The sequence below is a fragment of the Perissodus microlepis genome, chromosome 15, assembly GCF_051167445.1.
Source record: "Perissodus microlepis isolate ML-2025 ecotype Zambia chromosome 15, ASM5116744v1, whole genome shotgun sequence".
In the NCBI taxonomy this organism is placed as follows: Eukaryota; Metazoa; Chordata; class Actinopteri; order Cichliformes; family Cichlidae; genus Perissodus; species Perissodus microlepis.
Window position 1 is genome coordinate 24138372 of NC_140475.1, and position 20622 is coordinate 24158993.

General features: G+C 41.2%; 1 protein-coding gene across 1 annotated transcript in view; it reads left to right on the plus strand.

The window, feature by feature from the left end:
* The window catches only part of mei4 (meiosis-specific, MEI4 homolog (S. cerevisiae)), an 81606-nt gene extending 61961 nt beyond the window's left edge, over positions 1-19645 (plus strand). Inside the window, exon 5 of the mRNA XM_084953248.1 lies at positions 15022-19645. Within this exon, the coding sequence (XP_084809374.1) occupies positions 15022-15267 (246 nt within the window). The 3' untranslated portion in view covers positions 15268-19645. The remainder of the gene's footprint in view (positions 1-15021) is intronic.
* The last annotated feature ends 977 nt before the right edge of the window (positions 19646-20622 follow it).

The window sequence follows — 20622 nt, forward strand, 5'->3', positions numbered from 1 at the left end:
GTTTTAGTTTGTTTTGACTTTGACTTAGTTTGTTATTAATTCAGTTTAGTCTCATTTAGTTTCCAGAGTGAGTTTTGATTGTTTTGCTTAAGTTTTTATTAGTTTTAGTGTTAGTTTAATGCCAGAGGGAAATCAGCATAAAAACACAGAATCTTCTGAAAGACTCTCCAAAGGCTCAATAAACAGGCCCATCTAAGCTTCATCTGCAAACTGTGATAACCAGTTCTCTCCAAGTTAATGGATACTGAAGCTAGGGCTTAGCTGTAGTTTTAATTTAGTTTTCAGAGTCAAAAAAATCATTTCACATAGTTTTGTTTTCCAGTGTCAAGCTTTTATTTTTTATTTTAGTGATCTAGAATAACCTTGCAATCCCAAATTTCAAATCAGAGTTCCCTTAAAAGGAAAAAGAAACCAGATTTTAAAATCTACTATTGTATCTTAAAATTTGACATAGATATAAACACTCCACCAACACTGAGACTGACAGCGATGCGGTTATCATTAAACTCAACAGGAAGTTAAACTGATCTCAACTCTGAGCAATTAAAATCGACTGTCGTTGGAGCTAACGCGTGACATGCCAAGCTACCTGTAACTCCCAGTGGAGCAGGAGCCCAGAGAGAGAACTCATCCCACTGGAGGGTGTGAAGTGATTATCATCAGTTACTCTAGTTTCTCAGTGAAAGCTCGTGTTCTTCCAGGCTTTACTGTTCTGGAATGAAAAAGTGACTAAAAGCCGACAGCACGTTCAGATCGAGACAAACTGAGTCACAACGATGTAAAATACCCAGTTTAGTTCCAAATCTAAAGCTCTTATGCCTTCTGTGATTTCTAACATATGAAATAAATGTAATGAGTGATGAAAACGACAGACGCGAGACACGTGGGTTAACCTTAATTAAAGTACTCAAAGTTTCTCATGTAAGGTAAATGGTGCCTTTCGTTTGTGCGTTTTAGAAGGAGAATATACTTGTTTACACCAAAAGAAATCATGGTTTTACTGGGCTCAGCCGGCCGTCGTTGTGGGTCTTGCTCTGTGTACGGTGCTGCTGTGCAGGCTGACTGACTGACAGAGTTGTTGTGAGTGTGGGCTGAGAGGCTGAAGCTTCTCACTCTCACTGTGGGCTTTCCCCTCCACTCGGGTGACAGATGAGTCCGTCCTTGATCTGTAAATTACTGCCCTTCATGCTGGCGGCCGAGCACAGCTTCATTATGTGCCTCTCCCTCTGCCGCTCTGCCTCTGATTCCCACTCCTCCTCCTTTAAAAAAAAAAAAAAGACTTTTTCTCTCTGTTTGGCTTTCTGGACCAATTTCTGTGAACCACCTTCCCTCGGCTTTTCCATGTGGTTTCCTGTGTGTCTGCACCTGCATAGTTATAAAAAAGAGCATATAAAAAACTGAGTAAACTCTGGAGTCTACATCAGAATTGCAAACAGACGTACAGTGATGAGTCACTGAAGGCTCAAAGCTAATTAGCACCATTTATCTGCTTTAAAGGAGTTTTTCATGTCCTTTATGTCTTTAAGACATTCCTGCAGTTTAACTAATTGGTGTGTGTTATCTGGCTTCATGGACAGATAGAGCTGGGTGTCATCGGCATAGCAGTGAAAATGTATGCTATGTCTTCTAATGATGCTGCCTAAGGGAAGCATGTATAATGTAAACAGAATTGGTCCTAGCACTGAACCCTGTGGAACTCCATAATTAACCTCAGTGTGTGAAGAGGACTCTCCATTTACATGCACAAATTGGAGTCTATTAGATAGATATGATACAAACCACTGCAGTGCAGTACCTGTAATACCTACAGCATGTTCTAATCGCTCTAATAGGATATTATGGTCAACAGTATCGAACGCTGCACTGAGGTCTAGCAGGACAAGCACAGAGATGAGTCCACTGTCAGAGGCCATAAGAAGATCATTTGTAACCTTCACTAAAGCTGTTTCTGTGCTGTGATGAGCTCTGAAACCTGACTGAAACTCTTCAAATAAACCATTCCTCTGCAGATGATCTGTTAGCTGTTTGACAACTACTCTTTCAAGGATTTTTGATATGAAAGGAAGGTTGGAGATTGGCCTATAATTAGCTAAGACTGCTGGGTCTAGAGATGGCTTTTTGAGTAAAGGTTTAACTACAGCCAGCTTGAAGGCCTGTGGTACATAGCCGACCATTAGAGATAGGTTGATCATATTTAAGATCGAAGAATTAATTAATGGCAGGACTTCTTTGAGCAGTTTTGTAGGAATGGGGTCTAAAAGACACGTTGATGGTTTGGAGGAAGTAATTATTGAAGTTAACTCAGAAAGATCAATTGGAGAAAAAGAGTCTAACTTAACATCAATGGTACTAAGAGTAGCTGTAGATAATATTACATCTGTGGGATGATTACTGGTAATTTTTTCTCTAATGATAAAAATTTTATTTGTGAAGAAGTTCATGAAGTCATTACTAGTTAACGTTAAAGGGATGGTTGGCTCAACAGAGCTCTGACTGTTTGTCAGCCTGGCTACAGTGCTGAAGAGAAACCTGGGGTTGTTCTTATTTTCTTCAATCAGTGATGAATAGTAAGCTGTTCTGGCTTTGCGGAGGGCTTTCTTATAAAGCAGCAAACTATTTCTCCAGGCTAAATGGTGATCCTCTAAATTTGTGACACGCCATTTCCTCTCCAGATTACGAGTCATCTGCTTTAGGGTACGTGTTTGAGAATTATACCACGGAGTCAGGTACTTCTGATTAGAGACCTTAGTTTTCACTGGAGCTACAGTATCCAGAGTCGTACGTAGTGAGGAGGTGAAATTATTAACAAGATAATCAACCTCTGTTGGGGTAGCGTTCAGATAGCTGCTCTGCTCTGTGTTGGTACAGGGCATTGAAGATGATAACAGTGGGTGGATTATATTCTTAAACTTAGTTACAGCGCTTTCAGAAAGACATCTACTTTGATAAAATCTACTCTCCACCGCTGTGTAATCAATTATTGTAAATGTAAATGTTATCAGGAAATGATCAGACAGGAGAGGGTTTTCAGGAAACACTGTTAAATGTTCAGTTTCTATGCCATATGTTAAAACAAGATCTAGAGTGTGATTAAAGTGGTGGGTGGGTTCTTTTACATTTTGAGAGAAGCCGATTGAGTCTAATAACAGACTAAATGCCATGTTGAGGCTGTCATTTTTAGCATCTACATGGATGTTAAAATCACCCACAATAATTATTTTATTTGAGCTCAGAACTAAATTAGATATAAAGTCTGAGAAATCAGACAGAAACTCTGTGTAAGGCCCAGGTGGACGATAGATGATAACAAGTAAGACTGGTTTCTGAGTTTCACAGCTGGGGTGGACAATGTTAAGCATCAGGCTTTCAAATGAATTAAAAGTCTGTCTTGGTCTTTCATTAATTAATAGGCTGGTGTGAAAAATTGCTGCCACACCGCCCCCTCGGCCTGTGCTTCGAGGTTTCTGGTAGTTAGAATGACTCGGGGGTGTTGATTCATTTAAACTAACATAATCATCCTGCTGCAACCAGGTTTCTGTAAGGCAGAGTAAATCAATTTGTTGATCAATTATTAAGTCATGTACTAACAGAGACTTGGAGGAGAGAGACCTAATATTTAATAATCCACATTTCACTGTTTTACTCTTTGGTTCAGATGTGGATACTGTACTGTTCTTTCTTTGTAATTGTTTATGTTTAAGTTGTTTGTTGCTGGTTTTTAGTTTGTTTTTTGTCTTTTTGGAAGCTGACACAGTCTCTATGGAGATGGGTTTTTGGGGGGGTAGCAGGAGGAGAAAAGCTGCAGAGAGGCGTGTAAGACTGCAACTCTGCTTCCTGGTCCCAACTCTGGATAGTCATATTTTGGGGGGTTTAATAAATTTGTCCATGTTTCTAGAAATGAGAGCTGCTCCATCCAAAGTGGGATGGATGCCGTCTCTCCTAACAAGACCAGGTTTCCTCCAGAAGGTTTGCCAATTATCTATGAAGCCCACATTCTTGTTTTCTTCTACTGGAGAAACTCTGATTAACACCTCGGCATGACCGTCCCTCCATCACCATTAACAGTGTGTGTTGCTACGGTCCAGTTGTGGTGTTACGAGCTCCGAGTCTAATCAAATGGACGATTAAATACCTTTCAGGATGCTGTGCTTTAATCTCAGGGCAGCTGATGCTATCTGGGTCATGGTGCTTCAGACTGCCTCGCTGCATACAGATCTAAAAGGGTTGCCAAGTGCAGGTCCTCCACCTCCACCCATCCACCTCAGTGCAAATTGCCCCGCATATTTCCAAATCCCCGAAGTGGTAATTAACAGGTTCACCCAGCCTGTTAGCCAATGACCCGCCACGACCCCGCTTGGATGAATGATGGAGGAAATGGGTGAATGAATGGAGATTTCGACCCGCTGATGACAGGGTTAGAAATCACCAAAGCTGTTACAACTTTTCCTGAGGGACACAGTAATGTATGTCCCAGTCTAATGGACTCTGGCTCATAACGTAGATATTTTAGTCTGGATCGATGTGATGGACTGCTAGCACGGTTAAAGAATATGTTTTTTATGGAACTGTAAAAACATAGACTTGCTTGTGTTTTGATAATTTAATCAGGTACTCTAAGGCCCACAAGTTTTTAATGCCTTTATAACTGAACTGCACTTCACCGTCATGAACACCTGAAATATATCAAGAGGTAACTGCAGAGTCAGAAGCACAAACTCCTTTCTCCTCCTTTCTCCAGGTAAGTCTCCTTACCTGCTGCTTTTAAACATGTCAGGAGCTGTAGTACAGTTAAGTCCATATTCAAATCGAAACTCACAACAATGACACAACACCACACAACACCTCTGATCACATGCTATAAATGTATTATTTCCTGTGGAGTTACTGAATAACATTAAAATGAAACTAAAATCTGGGTGCTGAGCTCCTGCTGCACAGAGTAAACATGAACTGATTCTAATTGTGGTCTTTTATGAGGACACGTCTCTGTAACATCTCAACTTCCTGCACTCCTCCAGAAAATTGCCTCAAACTCAATTTTGCCAGCCTTCAAAGCTAGCACTTGCCTGGACCTCGGCCTCAGACTCAGGTCGCTGTGAAAATGTTTAGGTTCATTGTGACCTCGTGGTTTGGCCTGGATTAATAATCTGTACCTGGCATGGAGGGATAGGGCAGTTTATCAGGATTATTCAAAGGCATCAGCTTGTCTCATCACTGTCAGCCTGCAGAGGAGGAGTGCTAACGACCCGACACTCAGCCCATCATGTTGTCTCCAGCTTTGCGTTTACAGCAGGAAACATGCAGTTATCCTCTGCTGTCTGCTGGTTTCTCCTGTATGCCAGCTCTGTGGTTCTGTGAATAACCACGTTTACAGTGAGTTTATAATGATTGCTGCTGCTGCCTTCCTGCCTATACCAGGATCTGGCAACTTCTAAAGCTACTTTTGAGCCTATAATAGACACAGCCTGTTAAGTATAAATGATCCTATCATATCCCTCCTGGGTGTAAATAATGCAAATCTGCTGCCATATGTGCAGTTTAGTTCAGCTGAATGCAGCATTCAGCCCTCAGACCTGTAAGCACCATTAAATGAAAATTAAAACGTTAACTAATCAACACAATCAGTTCATCACTGTAAAGAGAACTGCAGGAAGAGGAGGTCCGCTCTTCAGGGAGGGACCTGAAGCTTGTGTGGCCAGAAACACAAACTTTATTATTTTTCATGCAGCAGAAGCTTTTTTATTATTATTATTATTGTTATTGTAGTTCTGTCAGTTGCTGAATGAACACAAAAAGAGAAACTCTGCAAATAAGTTTGTTTCTGCTTGGTCCACTGAATTTCTCGTTCCCTTCAGCTGCTGTCTGTTCTTTTGCTGGTCGCACAATTTTAATTGGAGTAGGGCTGCCACAAACGATTATTTTGATAGTCGACTAGTCACCGATTATTTTTGCGATTAGTCGACTAATCAGATCATCATCCATTGGACGTAAAACGTACAGCTTATTGCACCAGCAGCATCTGCTCTTATATAACTATCATTAGCTTACAGCTTTAAGTGTTTAAGGTATGTGCTAACTAAAAATAAAGACAAGATGATAGTTTGTTACATTTTAATGAAATTTGCAGATTGTTTCGGTGAAGTTTAATAAACTCCTTGCTATCTAAAATATAACAGGACACCGCAGTAAATTCTCGAGAATCTCACACTTCTGATAATCAGCTGTCTGCTTGATGTTTATTCAGCTGTGTAAAAACTATAACTTTAATTTCAGCCAAACCGATTTACTCAGGAACAAATAAAATATTTTAAAAAAGCCAAACAATAACATTTTTAAGTTATCTAAGTGACTTGTATATCATGTTTAACCTGAGTAGCGAAAGACAGCGGTGGGTTTGAAAACGATTTGCCAGGAGTCCGGTGTTCTCACGGCTCTAGTTAGCCTTGAACCCCGGCTAGCTATCGTGCTAGCGGGTAACAGACGTCTCCGAAAACGTCGGAGCGCTTTTGAAAATATGTGGTGTCTTGATAAACTGAGCAGATATTTGAGGTTTACACAGTTACATTCTCGCCTGAAAATATGTTAAACGTTTATTTTGTGACCCAGAAAGAATAATAAGAGTAATATTAAAACTAACTAGCTGCTGTCATTGTTGGAAACTGAGCTGGGCTGCGCTATGAATTCTGGGACAGAGCTACTTCTTCTTCGAGGTTTAACGGCAGCTGGCATCCTTGTACATGCAGTGCTGCCATGTTCTGTTTCAGTCCGTTATTACACTCTTAAATCCTACTACTTATTCCTGCGTCTTTTGGGATCTTGCAAAGCTTCAAACGACGCGTCGACTATTAAATTAGTCGTCGACGATTTTGATAGTCGACGTAATCGTGACTAGTCGACTAATCGTGGCAGCCCTAAACTGGAGATTTATTTGGTTTTGTTTACTCATTAAAATCATCTGGTGGATTGTAAAAGAGGAGAAGTATTACCCGAGGGAGATTTTAATCTCTCAGACCCACAGAGAGGATCAGAAGCACCCACTGATGGAGGGGTCTCAGCTCATTAGAAAGTCTCTTTAACATCTCCTTTCCTTTGTTTGGAGACGACCTGAGAAAGAGTGCAGTAGATGAGATGCTGCTCGTCTCTGCGTGCGGACGCTCTTAACCACTTTTTCTTCAGAAAGCTTGTTTTCCCTCTGGTCGGACTGTAGTTCTGTAGTCACAGCAGAGTTCACGCTGACTTTTTTTGCAGCACATTAAAGGAGGAGTTAGCTGTGCTGTTGAGCGGGGGAAATGGAAGAGTGATTATTTAAAGTCTGTGGTGATTTGTACCTCGTGTTTTTGGGGCAGATACTCCGAGATGAGGGAGAGAAAATGGTTTGATTGGTTTGGTGTGCATTGTACTCGTACTTTGGATTGGAGGAGGAGGACTGGTTCAGGTATTTGCCTTTAAGCAGTCTGCTGAAAAGTCACAGATGTATTTGAATGTTACAGAAGCTTACAGTACAGTACCTCATGCTTCTAATATCTGATCACTAAGAAGTGAAGCCAGCGTGGAAGCACCAAAAGCTGCAGTTCCTCTAATGTCCACTAGAGGCTGGTAGTCAGTCCTCAATAACGCCTGGGTTAAAATGTCTTTATAGCAGAAATTAACACGTTTACAGCCTGAAAATATACTCCCATCAGCTCGGGTGAAAGACGGGACAAAATGAAGGTTTCTGAAGAGAATCGTGAGCTTTCCTTTGTGAGCTTTCTCCTGCAAGATTCACACAAATGCCATAAAACACAGGCTGAATTAACTGAAGACTTACAAGTTAATTATGACACAAAGCCATACAAGCTCAGATTTCACACATTCATTTCGCTTTCACACGCTTTAACACGAAGTTTCATGATTTTACTCGCTTTCCTCCAAGCTTCCTCTCTCTGTTTTTCTGTATTGTAAAACAAAATTTAACAGCAACGACGAAACCTGCCCTCCATTTCTTACTGTTGGTGGCATCGTGAAAATCCAGTCTGTGGAAGTATCTCAGCAAACACGGAGTGAAGCTGATTTTATTCCCAAAGTTTTTTATTTGTAGTCCCACAGAAGCAGATTCACATATATTCACCTTTCCTGCCACCAGTTTGTGTCTTTGCAGAGACTTTAATGTAAACATGGTGGACAGTTGTTCAATAATTCTGTGACCTCTAACTGAAACTAACATGGCAGCAGCCGCAAAGCTAATGCTGAGGCTCCTTTAACCAGTGGGTGGATGCAGAAAGCTGGATGCAGCTTCAGATTCTGAAAAATGAAGCCTTTCAGTGCTTTAAACTGGTATTCTTTTTAATGGCCAGCAGGGGGCGATTCTTGTAGTTGCAGAAACGGCCCTAGGTGCTTTTGCTCTGTGACCTCAGCAAACACTTTCCTGATGAGTTTCTTGGCTCACTGAATGAAGCCTGAAGTTGATTTTGTTGTTTTGTAAAATACAGCCTGTGACTAAAGAAACATTAAACTCCCTGAAAAATGAGTTTTATTGGAGTAAATGTAGAAACTTTGGGAGGTTGTTGATTTTCTTAATCAGATTTGATCAGAGGAGGCCCAGCAGGTCCTCTGAGAGTATTTCTGTCTCCTGCAGTGGAGCTCGAGCCCCCGTTATGTTTCTATATGCTCCTCACAGATGCTCCATCACCGCTCCCTCTGGATCCTCGTTCCAGTTATCGATTTCTGCCGTTCATTGAATCTCGCTTCACAGCTTCATAAATTTCGTGGGCATGTGAGTGTTTGACAGGTTGGAGATTAAAATGGAATATCTCACCAACCTCACGGGCATAAAGCCGCTCGACCTCCTTGACGCTGCTCTGTTGTTGTCAAATGAAAGTCGCGGCATAGTCTCCTTTACAGAGGTTTAAATCTGCTGGACGCACAGGTCTGCAGACAATAAACCATTCAGGTTGCACATATTTCAAAGGTAAAAGCTGGGTTTCCTATTATTGTTTTCCTCTTATCAACAGTCCAAAACCCACAAATGAGATTGTGACTTACCTGAAGGAGGACCCAGAGACCATGAATTCCCTGTCGGTTTGTTCGAATTGATTGGTTTTGTGTCACCTGCAGTATTTCTCTTAGGCTGATGGGTTTCACTGATATTGATGAGTCATAATATAAGAGCCATTAAATTATTGACTTTGTTTTTTTGGTGACCTTATTAGAACTGAAATGTTTCCCCATTAAATGTTTCCCCAGTTCCTCAATAAGTTGACTGATTGAACTCGCGAACAGTTTAACAGCCCCTCTGTGTGTCCTCTGGCCTGTTTGTCATGTTAGATTTCTATCAATTAAACCGCAAGTCGGTTAGTTGAACCAGTGATGGGTAGTAATGAAAATAACTGGACTTCATCAACAGTGATTAGGTCTGGTTGTTTTTAGGCCTGTGCTAATTACAAGAGAGTAAATGGCCTGTATTTGTATAGCGCTTTTCTAGTCCCTAAGGACCCCAAAGCGCTTTACACAACCAGTCATCCACTCATTCACACACACATTCACACACTGGTGATGGCAAGCTACATTGTAGCCACAGCCACCCTGGAGCGCACTGACAGAGGCGAACATAGATAGGTCATATCTTTCTCAGTGAAGGTAATAACAGAACTACAGTCAGCAGCTTCATGTGAAGCCTGAAGTGTGATTTACATTTTGCATATTAAAACATTCAAACATTCAAAGTCCTTTAGTTGAGCGTTAAAAAGAAAACAAAAAAATTTATAGCACAAAAACTATGTAGTGATCATTTTTGAATCGTACGTATTTATATTTCACATTAATACTCAAATAAAACAGAATACTTTTTGTAAATTCTTTGTCACAAAAATGAAGAAAATGCTATTTTCACTTTTATGCTTGACTTAGCAAATATCACAAGCTGTGCCACAAAAACAAAAGTATCAGTTGACGGTCTAACCCGAATAGAATAGAACAGATTTCTACTACTCTAATTTTAACTGATTAATTCACAGGCACCGTTATATATGTGTCCAAACTTTTTATCATAACATTTTTATGCAAACTGGAGAAAATGACCCGAGTGTATGTCTGAGGGTAAATGCACCGATGTATGTAGCCTTAAGACTGAACTGAAAATCTGAAATCAGACGCTGAATGTGTCCGATATCAAATAGCAGTTAACCAAGCAGCATGTAAGCCTGAGCTCTGCTCTCATCCACAGCTGCTGTATTTCACTCAGGCGTTGGATCTGCTGGCCGAGCTGATGCACTAATAGTCTTTAATGCTCTGACTCTCCTGGTGTTGTTAGTAGGGCTGGGTATCGTCACTGATTTCTAGAATTGATTCGATTCCGATTTACAAGGTCCTGAATCGATTCGATCCACGATTCGATTCGATTCTATTCGATTTGAATCTGGGAAATTTTGCCTCAGACAGTCAGAAATATTATAATTCAGATCCATACATTTACATATTTTTGTATCTATAAAAAGGAAGCTGACACTTTCCAGACTTTTATCAAAGGTGTAAGCATCACAGCAGATGCCTTTGTGTCAAAGTAGCTGAAGATAAAACACAGAAAAACATGAAGGTGATTTTCCTGGCCTGGGATTTTATAAAAATATTCTGCAGTACATCAAAAACGAAAGAAAACCATTAATCAACATATGAACATTACCTCTGAAGTTACAGCGGTTTTATTAGAGACACGGCTAAGCATTTTGCATTTTGTATAATTTTAAAAAGTTTAAATTTGTTCAGAAGCCGGCAGAAATTAGGTTTTCTTTACGGAAGTAAGTAAAAGGAAAAAATAACAGCGGCCGACATCGCTGTAAATAATGGTAGACTTGTGCATAACAAGCAAGCGAATAATGCAGATAGACGGGAAACTGTTCTTGAAGTACAGAGAGAGAGAGAGCTGTGCATAAAGTGTGATTTTATTGTGGTGGAAGCAAAACAGCAAAAGTCAGAGGGAGTCCATGACGATGTTTATGTGAAGCTCAGTTTGGATCTTCTTTTGCTGCTGGCTCGGTCAATATTGTTTGGAGAGAGATAAAACTAACAGCTTCAGAATCAGCGCAAAAAGGAAGTAAACACAAAGCGCGGACCCGCCGAAACATCCGTATCAGCGAGCTGTCGGCTTTCAGCCCCGACCGTGTCCGTGCCGTCGGGTGAGAAAGGCGACATCTCACTGATTCTGATCCTGGGTCCGTGCTTTGTGTTTACGTCTTTGTGCAGAAGCCGTGTACCTGCTCTCATTTACTGTTTTAAATGTTTGGTGGTTGTCAAAATTTTGTGACGTTTCACCCGAGATTCTGGAATTTTGGGCAAAATACATTTATATATAAAAAAAATCGATTCAGGATTTTAATGAATCGATATCACGTTATCCAAGCCAGAATTGATTTTAATCGATGAATTGATTATTAAAACCCACCCCTAGTTGTTAGTATGCTCCAAACACAGACGTTTGCATTCAGTGATTAGCTACCAGTGCTGGTCCACTCTCACTAATCAAACGCCGCATTTAGATGAAACAATAACAGAACGTTCTCACTCGAGGGGTGTAACACAACAAAGGGTTGGCTCATCTGCAGGTAATGAGCAGGACTTTTTAGGTTTGAATACAAATAACAGAGAGCTCCATGTATTTCTGTCAGGTTTTCCACTTTGCTGCTCAGGAGGCAGACAGTAGTTGTGCGAGCTGCTTTTTTTCCCCCCACGATCAAATATTAATTTCACAGCTGAATGTCTAATTTTTTTTAACTGATTATATAATCAAATTATGAAACACTGGTTGACAGCCCTCCTGAGATCAGTGCAGAGCTTTGGTTGTTTTTCTGGTATAAAGCGAGAGGTTCTTTTAAAAATTAATCATGATATTCTCTCTGCACTTATCCCTCTGTGTGAACCGCTTTCATTCCCTTGTCTCAGCTTCACCACTTGGTCGGTTTGTTGGTTTTAAACGGATGGTAGACCAAAGCCGGTCGGCGGCACAACGACGTGAAAGAGGAAGGACTCAGAGATGATTGAGTCGCCTCTCTAGCAAAGACCTGCGAAGCCTCCTCTCTGCCTTCACGCCTGTGTTCACCACATCAGATGAAACCGTCTCCATCTTGCTGACAGCCGCTGACGGCCGATTGTGCGAATATCTGCGGCCTCTTCGTGTTCCACCAAATATAACCACATGCTGTGAGTATGTGTACACCATAAATTCACGGTTCAGACGCAGAGCTAAGGGGACTGTAACCTGCTGTCACGCTCACACTGACTGACATGCCTCTAAATAAACAGCACAGTTACATAAGCATGAGCTTTGCATGTGTGTGGTGCAGTCTGGAAACAGCACAGCACATATTGAAATATCATTATGTGTGAGCGCTCCAACGAGCTATAAAAATTAAACATTTCCAGCTTTGTATTGTTACTCTTGGATTCTATTAGAGTAGCTTTGCATGATTTACGTATCATAATAAGCATCCTTTATCTCACTCTGAGCCTCGGTGGAGCTCGCAGCCCTACTGGTGTCTCCTGGTGTCTCCTTCACACCCCCGTGATTGTGCCGGGACACTTGGCAAACCTTCTTCAGGTGACACGTATGGATGAGCTGGACTTCCTGTGCTAACATGAAGCTGAACAGGCTGAAGGTGACATAGAGGACATTAAGAAAAATCAGTGAAGAAAATGCAGCGGTCTGTGACCACCACCTGCAGAAGTGAGGGTTGGTTTGTTGTTCCCTCTCCTGTTCATCTGTTTTCACGTCAGTTTGGATGAAAGCAGCTGAAATGGATTAACAGTGGTTTGATATCCCTGATTTTGTGTTGTACTGAGACGATCGAGTGTTCCCTGAATCTGTTTTTTAACAGTGTCTTATGGGTTGTAATTCAGCTTCAGCTGGCTTTTTTGGGAGCTCTTTTGTTACCATGAAACATGTCGTACATCTATAGTTACATTAAACGACCAGTGGGTGGCAGGGTGTGGAGGTGACACATCGGTGTCCAATGTAGTGGTTTATGTGCAAGTATACCATTAACACTGACACAAATACAAGAGAACAGTCTTTGCGTGAAAGGGTTAATACATTTAAATTCTTAAGTTTTTGGATTTTAACTGATTTTTGTAGCTTTGCCTTTGTACAACACCACAGTAGATTTTAAATTAGTCAAGAATTTTTTGGCTTTAATTCAAGGAGTTCAACAAAAGTTTTTCATGAACTCTTCAGGAATTACTGACATTTTTATAACTATACAAGTTAAAGGTTAGTTAAAGTGCTGTAGCTGCTTGGGTTTAAATGTGTTGGTGGAACGATTAAATGTACCTGCAGGTGTTTCTGGAGCTCTGACCTCAGAAATATGATGCAGTGATTGAGCAACTCATCACGACTAATATCATCTTATTTGGTGATGGTGACATTGGCTTTTTCCTTTCTCCAGTCAGACTATCAGAGGCATTTTTAATTCAGTGAGTTCAGGTAATGAACAACAACAAAAACACAGTTCTGGTATTCTGCGTGAGCGGAAGTTAAAATACACCCAGGATCCCAAAAACGTTGGGACGCTTTGGAAAATATAAATATTTATTCACAGTACAACGCACAAAGCATCAGATGCTTACACTGAGAAACAGTTGAAGTCACTTTAAATTTGATGGCATCTGTGTTCAGTGATTTCTGGAAGTGTTCCTGATCCGTGGTCTCCACAGAATCAGCGCTTCCAGAGGACCAGAGATCCCAATAATCTGATTTAGATTTTTACAGTTGTTACAGTGGAAGATGACATATTTGAAGTGTTCACAATTTCACATTTCCCTGAAATATTTCAGTAATTTATTGACAGTTTATTTGTTTTTGGTGAATCTGTGTGTCTCTCAGTGTTTCGTCTCTTTGTGTCAGCAGAGGAGAAGCTGGAGAGCTTTCAGGAAGAAAAACATGAATCGTGATTTTAAAAAATGGCGGCTGGCCTGATGCTGATGGGGTCGGGCCTGTGTGTGTGTGTGTGTGTGTGTGTGTGTGTGTGTGTGTGTGTGCGCGCATGCGTGTGTGTGTGTGTGTGTGCGCGCGCGCGTGTGTGTGTGTGTATGTGTGTGTAGGGTTAAGAGGGTGTTGTTGTCGCATCCTGTCGGTTCTCTGAAGGTTTTTGCCAGGAGGAATACCTGACAGCCATCTGGCGCTTGTTTTTCTTTGTGACATCCCTCACACACCAACTTTTACATGCAAACAACACACACACACACACTCTCTCTCTCACTGGGATGTAGTCGGGATGAGATGCAGCAGCTTCTGCTGGTTTGAATAATTACGTTTTGATTTGAGCTGTTGTGTGTTGTATTTCCTTTCACTCAGTTTGTGCTCTGAAAACAGTCGGATCTCGTGTTTCTCGTCTTTCATCTGCAGGTAAATAACTCGTGGCACGAGTATTTGTTGTTTCATCATCTAAAAGCCCATCGTCTCAGGGATTACCCCAGTGCTCCAGTTCTTTCAATAATCATTTGGGCTCCTGCAGATCCTTCAAGTCTTCAAAGTCAATGATCTCAGTTTGAAAATAAGCCCTTAATTGGCACTAAAATATTTCAAATTACTTTTTTGTTTTTGTTTTTTGTTTTTTTTAAAGTCTCCTTAAAAACGAGGATGAGTTGTGACAGCTCGTCTCACTGTTGTCATGTCTGAGACCTGCCAGCGCCTTACACAGACCTTCATCACATGAGACCAGTTTGGAAACACCCCCCCCCCCCCCCCCCCCCCCCCGCTTAAAAAGATCAACAACACAACATTATCTCCTCCTGCTTGTTCTTCATGCCCTCCTTCTCCTTCCTCTTCATCATCCTCTTCTGTCTTCTCATCCTTGTCTTTCCTCTTGCCCCTCTTCTTGTCCTTGTTCATCTTTTTGCCGCGTTTCTCCCCTCATGTTGATGAGATTTGTATCGCTGTAACAGTGAGTGGAACAAGTATTCTTTGTTTTGTGCTGAATTCTGACCTTAAACCTCACACAGGAAACTGGTTCTTTCATAGATTCGAGTTTTGGTTAAACTAATTTTCCTTTACAGGGGCGTGACGGCTCGGTGCTTGACACGTTTCCCGTCGACCGGTACCAGAAGTCATGCTACCTGTTCACCGTCCTGGAGGAGCTCCTGCAGAAACCCGAGGTGGCGCACAGGGTCGAGATGGGCCCGGAACAGTTGGAATTCCTGAGCCATGTGGAGCAGCAAGTCTTCCTCCTGTCCGATGAGTTTCCGTTATTTTCCATCCGAATGTGGGGGATACGAGGTCTCCTCACCCCTCTGAGCAGATAGGATATTTCTGGAAACATTATTCATTTCTCTTAATGCAAAAAATCTGACAAAAAAAACCCCAAACATTAAATAAATGTATCCCTTTGAGTGCTTTATTTTCAGATATCTCATTTCTTTGTGCCACAGCGGGCACACACTGTAGTTTCTTAACCAAAACACATCATTTATTTGCCACAAATACCTAAGGCGTCAGATGGTGCAGCAGACAGAGCTCCAGCACACCCTATTATTGTAAAAAAAGACCCCAACCCTCCCATACACAGAAGTCTCACAGACATATTAAAAAATTAAAAACAAATAGCAAGTATTTTTCTCTATTTACAGCCTTAATTTGATCTATTTGTAATGAATTTATCTGCGTTAGCTCCTGTGTCAGGAGATAATATATTTTCCTTCTATCACTTTAGATAAAACCACCAAAAATGTGTGAAATGTTTTTACTTGAGTGCGTATTTTTTTAAGCGTCTTTATTCTGCTAAGTGGTACAAAAACATTAACTGTCTCAGTATTTCATTATGAGCTCTGTGGGGATTCGCTGGACTTTAAAGTGTTTGTCTTTGGATGAATGACACTGAAACATAATTGAAATGATTCACGGTGAGCGCTAATAGGATTGATTTCCCCGTGAAGCCGACACAGACCCGCTTTATTTCTGTGAATAATGACTGGAGCTCTTGACCTTTGATATATGAGCTTTTGGTGTTTAACAGAGTCAGAGCAGGTCTGTGAAACTTATTAGCTGTTGGAAGGTAAGTGTTTAAACTTTGATCTGATAATTTGATCCATCCATTTAATTCATGCATTTCTTAACGCAGGTATAAAATGAATCCATTAAAAATCTGACATGGAATAGATGAAACGTTCTGGAGGTCTTTAAACTCCTCTACAGGTTTAGGCCACGCTGTTAACATTTGGTTAAAGACTATGAATGACTCATGATGAATGGTACCATTTATTATTAAATGCCATGTACAGCAGGTCCCTGTGGGTTTGCTGTCTTCCACGTCATGGCAGCCTTAGATTAGGCCCATGTGACCCTGATAGGATGGTCAACACCTCAAGATGACAACCCCACTAGAGGTTCATTATCTCGAACTCCTCATCAGCTTTGATAACTAAAGAAGCCTTTCAGATGAAAGGTGAAGCATTCATGCATCCATCCATCCATTTGTTTTGATTCTTTCTGTCCGGGTCCTCATTAACTGCCCCTCCCATCCTTTAGGAAAAAAGAACTTCACTTGTTTGGGAGCCTATATGAGCTGATATCGTTCCAAGATGGCAGCCCCTCACTCTCTCTCCTCCCAGAAAGCTGGTGCCTTTCTGGCGCCCCACTTAGGTCATCTTTCTGCTTTGGTTTGTAGTTATTTCTAATTTCAGTCACGTGTTGGTTATAGGTTAGCACGTAGTTTTCTTTTGTCCTTCTTTTCCTCAGTTTATACTTAACAAAGAAATCTGCTTTATGTCCTTAGCGAGCCGGGCATAACATATCTCTGTGCAGGCTGAAAACATCTTCATGAACCTAAAAAGAAGTTTGCACCAACTTGAGTTTTTAAGACTTACAGAATATCTAATAAATACATTTTAACTAATGAGAAAAGTTTTTCTTTCTGAAACAAAGACATTACGTGGCTGATCACTTAAAACAAACCATTTGTAGGCAGTGAATAGGAGCTGTTTTGTTTTCTGGTTTTATTTTGGCCAGTTAACCTCAAACTGCAATCAAGCTTCAGTTTTTGTTTCCTGCAGGTTAATAGTCCATCTGGATAATAAAACAGAGGGATCTTATTTCCCAGAATGCATTGGATAATGATCAAATAATGGTTAGTCTTTTATGAGCTTCAAGTTTTCCTTTCCTCCGTCATCCACAAAGGGAATTGATGTGTTTGACGGCTTACAAACATCAGCTTCGGCGTTAAATCCACCATGTTAGTTGTTTTGGTGCCAGAAGTGATCACAACTACCAAACTGTGTCCATACGCTATAGCTGATAATTAGTGCTAACTAAGTTTTCTTATTCACTAAAATTGGAGCACAATCTTTGATGATTGTAACAGTCACGGCCCTAATGATGCAAAGTTTAAGGCTATGTTATTAAAAAAATCACTGCCTCTGATTAACAGGCAAACTATACATAGAAACTAGTAACAGGTTGTTGTTGTTTTTTATCAGGCTGTAAACAAGTTTATTTCTATGGTAAGACTGGATCTTAACATGTGTGCCTGTTGGGACTCAGGCACTGTTAGAGACCCTAGTGGACATCAGAGGAACTGCATTTTTTGGGACTTAAGTAATGGCTTAGTTTTTCTGATTTTAATTTGCAGTCAAAAATAAATAAAAATAGAACTCACTGCTGGTTATGACAGTGCAATTATTGTAAATGTTACGGCTGATGAAAATTATTCGACTTTTACATCCACTCATCTCTCTCTCTGAATTTTAGGAAGGGAAAAATGTAGAGGGACTAAAACAAGGTTTTAAAAAGTCAGAGGAGACGTGCTCTATTATGTGGAGTGTAAATGACTCCCTGACTGTCTCTGGTATTGGATTCTTCTAACGGAGGCTGTATCTGCGTCAGCATCCTAATGATGTGGGCTGCCATCGTTCGGTTTCTAACTCCCTCCTCGGGAAGCCGAGAGGCTCCATCAGCAGCGCTGCTCTCTCGCCTGCTGTTCATTCGGCGTGTGAAATAATAATTTGGGCACGAGCGCGGCTAAATAAGCTTCCTGGTACGTCATCGATACCATCGCTCCTATTGTGTTTGCTGCAGGCTTCTGGCCCTCTCCGTCTGTGATCTCCTCATCTTTCATATCCTGTTGAGAACAGCAAAGCAGGCATAGGACTTGCATTAGAAAAAATAAAATTGGGTCGCTCATACGTGCGCTGCTGGTTAATGTGCCTCTGTGGAGAGGTGGATACGTCTCTTCCTGTTGGGGGTGTTTGACGGGCGCAGGCATGGCAGATTGGGTCATCAGCTGAGTACCCCAGTGAGAGGCACTGCCAATGATGGATGATGGGAAAATGACTTCATAACATGAGAAGTTCAGAGGCTGGTCCTGGTTTATATGTGTTTAGCATATAGAGCCTGAATCATTTGTTCTTCTTTTTACATGTCTGCACTTTCTAAATCTAAATTGCCCCTGTTGTGATGTGGTTCCTCTTGCATGCTTCCAGCAAAGGTTCAAAGTTAGTAATTGGACAAACGTTAGTTTCATCTTCTTTCCTTTGACGTTATCTAAGCTCTATATTAGCAGGCCATTCGAATCATAGAGGAGTTGTTTGGTTCAGGCTCTGTTTGGTCTTTCGACTGGATAATGTCTGTAAACATTAGTGTCACTGCCTCCGCTGAAGTTCCTGAAATCTGCATTCTATTTAATGGCGACCAGGGGGCGATACCTGTGTTTGAAAAATGACATCTGCGTGTATTGAGATTTCTCACACGACATGAATTAAGGGTTGTGTGCCATATTGGATGCGATGCAAACGCTGGCTGAGGAGACATTTATTCTGGTTGGCAGTAGTTGTTGGAGGTTTCTGGCTCTTGCTGGGTGAAATCAGTTCCCAAGAAGGCATGTTGGCGTTGTTAGAAGATTGCCTGGTTTTTCATTATTATCTGCAAATGGTTGCTAACAACTCGAGAAAGTGCAAGGCAAACTTTTTCAAAGGCAAAACTTTTAGTTTCCGTGTTTGTGGACGAGTCTATCGCTTCCATTCAATCTATGACTGCAGCGGTATGCTAACAGCCAAAACAGTCGGAAATACACATTGGTCCCCCAATGACCACTGGTTGCCAGGTGGTTGCAGATCAGTCTTTAGGCCTGTGTGACTGGGGCTCTAGGCCTGTGTCACTGGAGCCTACACTAGCCTACCTTGCTTCTCACACACTGAAAATGGCAAACAGGTCCAAGTTACGTAGTTGGTGGTCACATATCTGCAAAACCTCAGGAGAAGACTGTGGAGGCAGAATAAAATGCCAAATAAACAGGTGCCTGGATAACAAAAGGCTTCTTCAGTTCTGACACCTGATGGGGATTCCCAATATTTTTTAACCACCTCAAATGTCGTCCTGAGAGACAATGCTCCCGCCTCCCATCGTGTGAGTCATGAAGATCACATGAGTCAGTGTGTGAGTGGGAAATATAGTCTGGTTACAGCAGTAAATATGTTTAGTTTTCGTGCGTGGCAGAAGAAATGTTTTCTTATACTTCCTCTGAAGGAGCAGTGGTACTTTAGACAGCAGACCAAACCTCTCTGAGGAATATAAGTGATGTATTGTTTTTCACTTATCATTAATTCAACAACTTTGACTGCCTGTATTATTATTATTATTATTATTATTATTATCATCATTATTATTATTTACAGTGATGTATTGAGGGAAAATAAGGGACGTTAAGCCCTGTGATTTCCACCGAGCGGTGGGGGAGGCAGTGCAACCCTATAACCATAATGAAGACTCCAAACTGAAGACTCAAAGAGATGCATTGCAGCCTCACAAGGCTGTTTGTGTGATTTGACCTGCTAGGTTTTTACATTTAATGGATGTAAGTACAAACTTGATTTAAGTTTGTACTGCTGAAGTTGTACGGGGTATCCTCTTCGGTGTGGAGAAGTGAAAACCATTAGAGGCAGGTTTTTGGTCATTTCATGGCGTTTGTTGGGTCGAAAAGCTGCACCCTCAAGTGTGTTTATACTTATTTATTTGCGAGCTGTTGTGACGGAGATGAATCTAGTTTGTGGCAGTTGCTGGACGGGCTGACCGTGAAATACTGAAGGGATGATGAAAAGCACCGAGAGCTTGAAGTTCGGCCGCAAGAGCATAAATCAGCGAGGCTGTGAGGCGGCTTAGTGTGGAAAGCCCCGCAGAAACTGTGAGCAGGTTGTGTAAATAATGCATCACTAAGCTTTATCCACACTCTCCCATCAGGATTGGATGATTTATGAGCTCTGACTTCTTCAATCTACACAACCCTGATTGATCTGAAGCTAATTTTCCATATGTTCTGTCACTGCTGTTATAGATAAGGAAAATATTTAAAACCATCTAGTGGTGTAAAGGTCAGAAATGTGAAGTTGGAGGTTTCTGAGCTTTCTACAGATTTATTAAATTCAGCACATGCTTCATCAAATCTGTATTTGAAAGGATAACAAAAATGGAGTTAAGCAGCAGAACAAGTGAAGAGAGAAAAGACAGCATGGAGGCTAACATGAGGATCACCATAAATACAGAGAGAATTGAATTTGTGAGAGAACTGATTCAAAGAAACATGCATCCGAATCCTCTGAGCAAGAGAAGAGGATTAAGCCTTTACGTGTCGGCACATTTTGGATTCAAAGGAGGTTTAAAGGGAGTCAAAT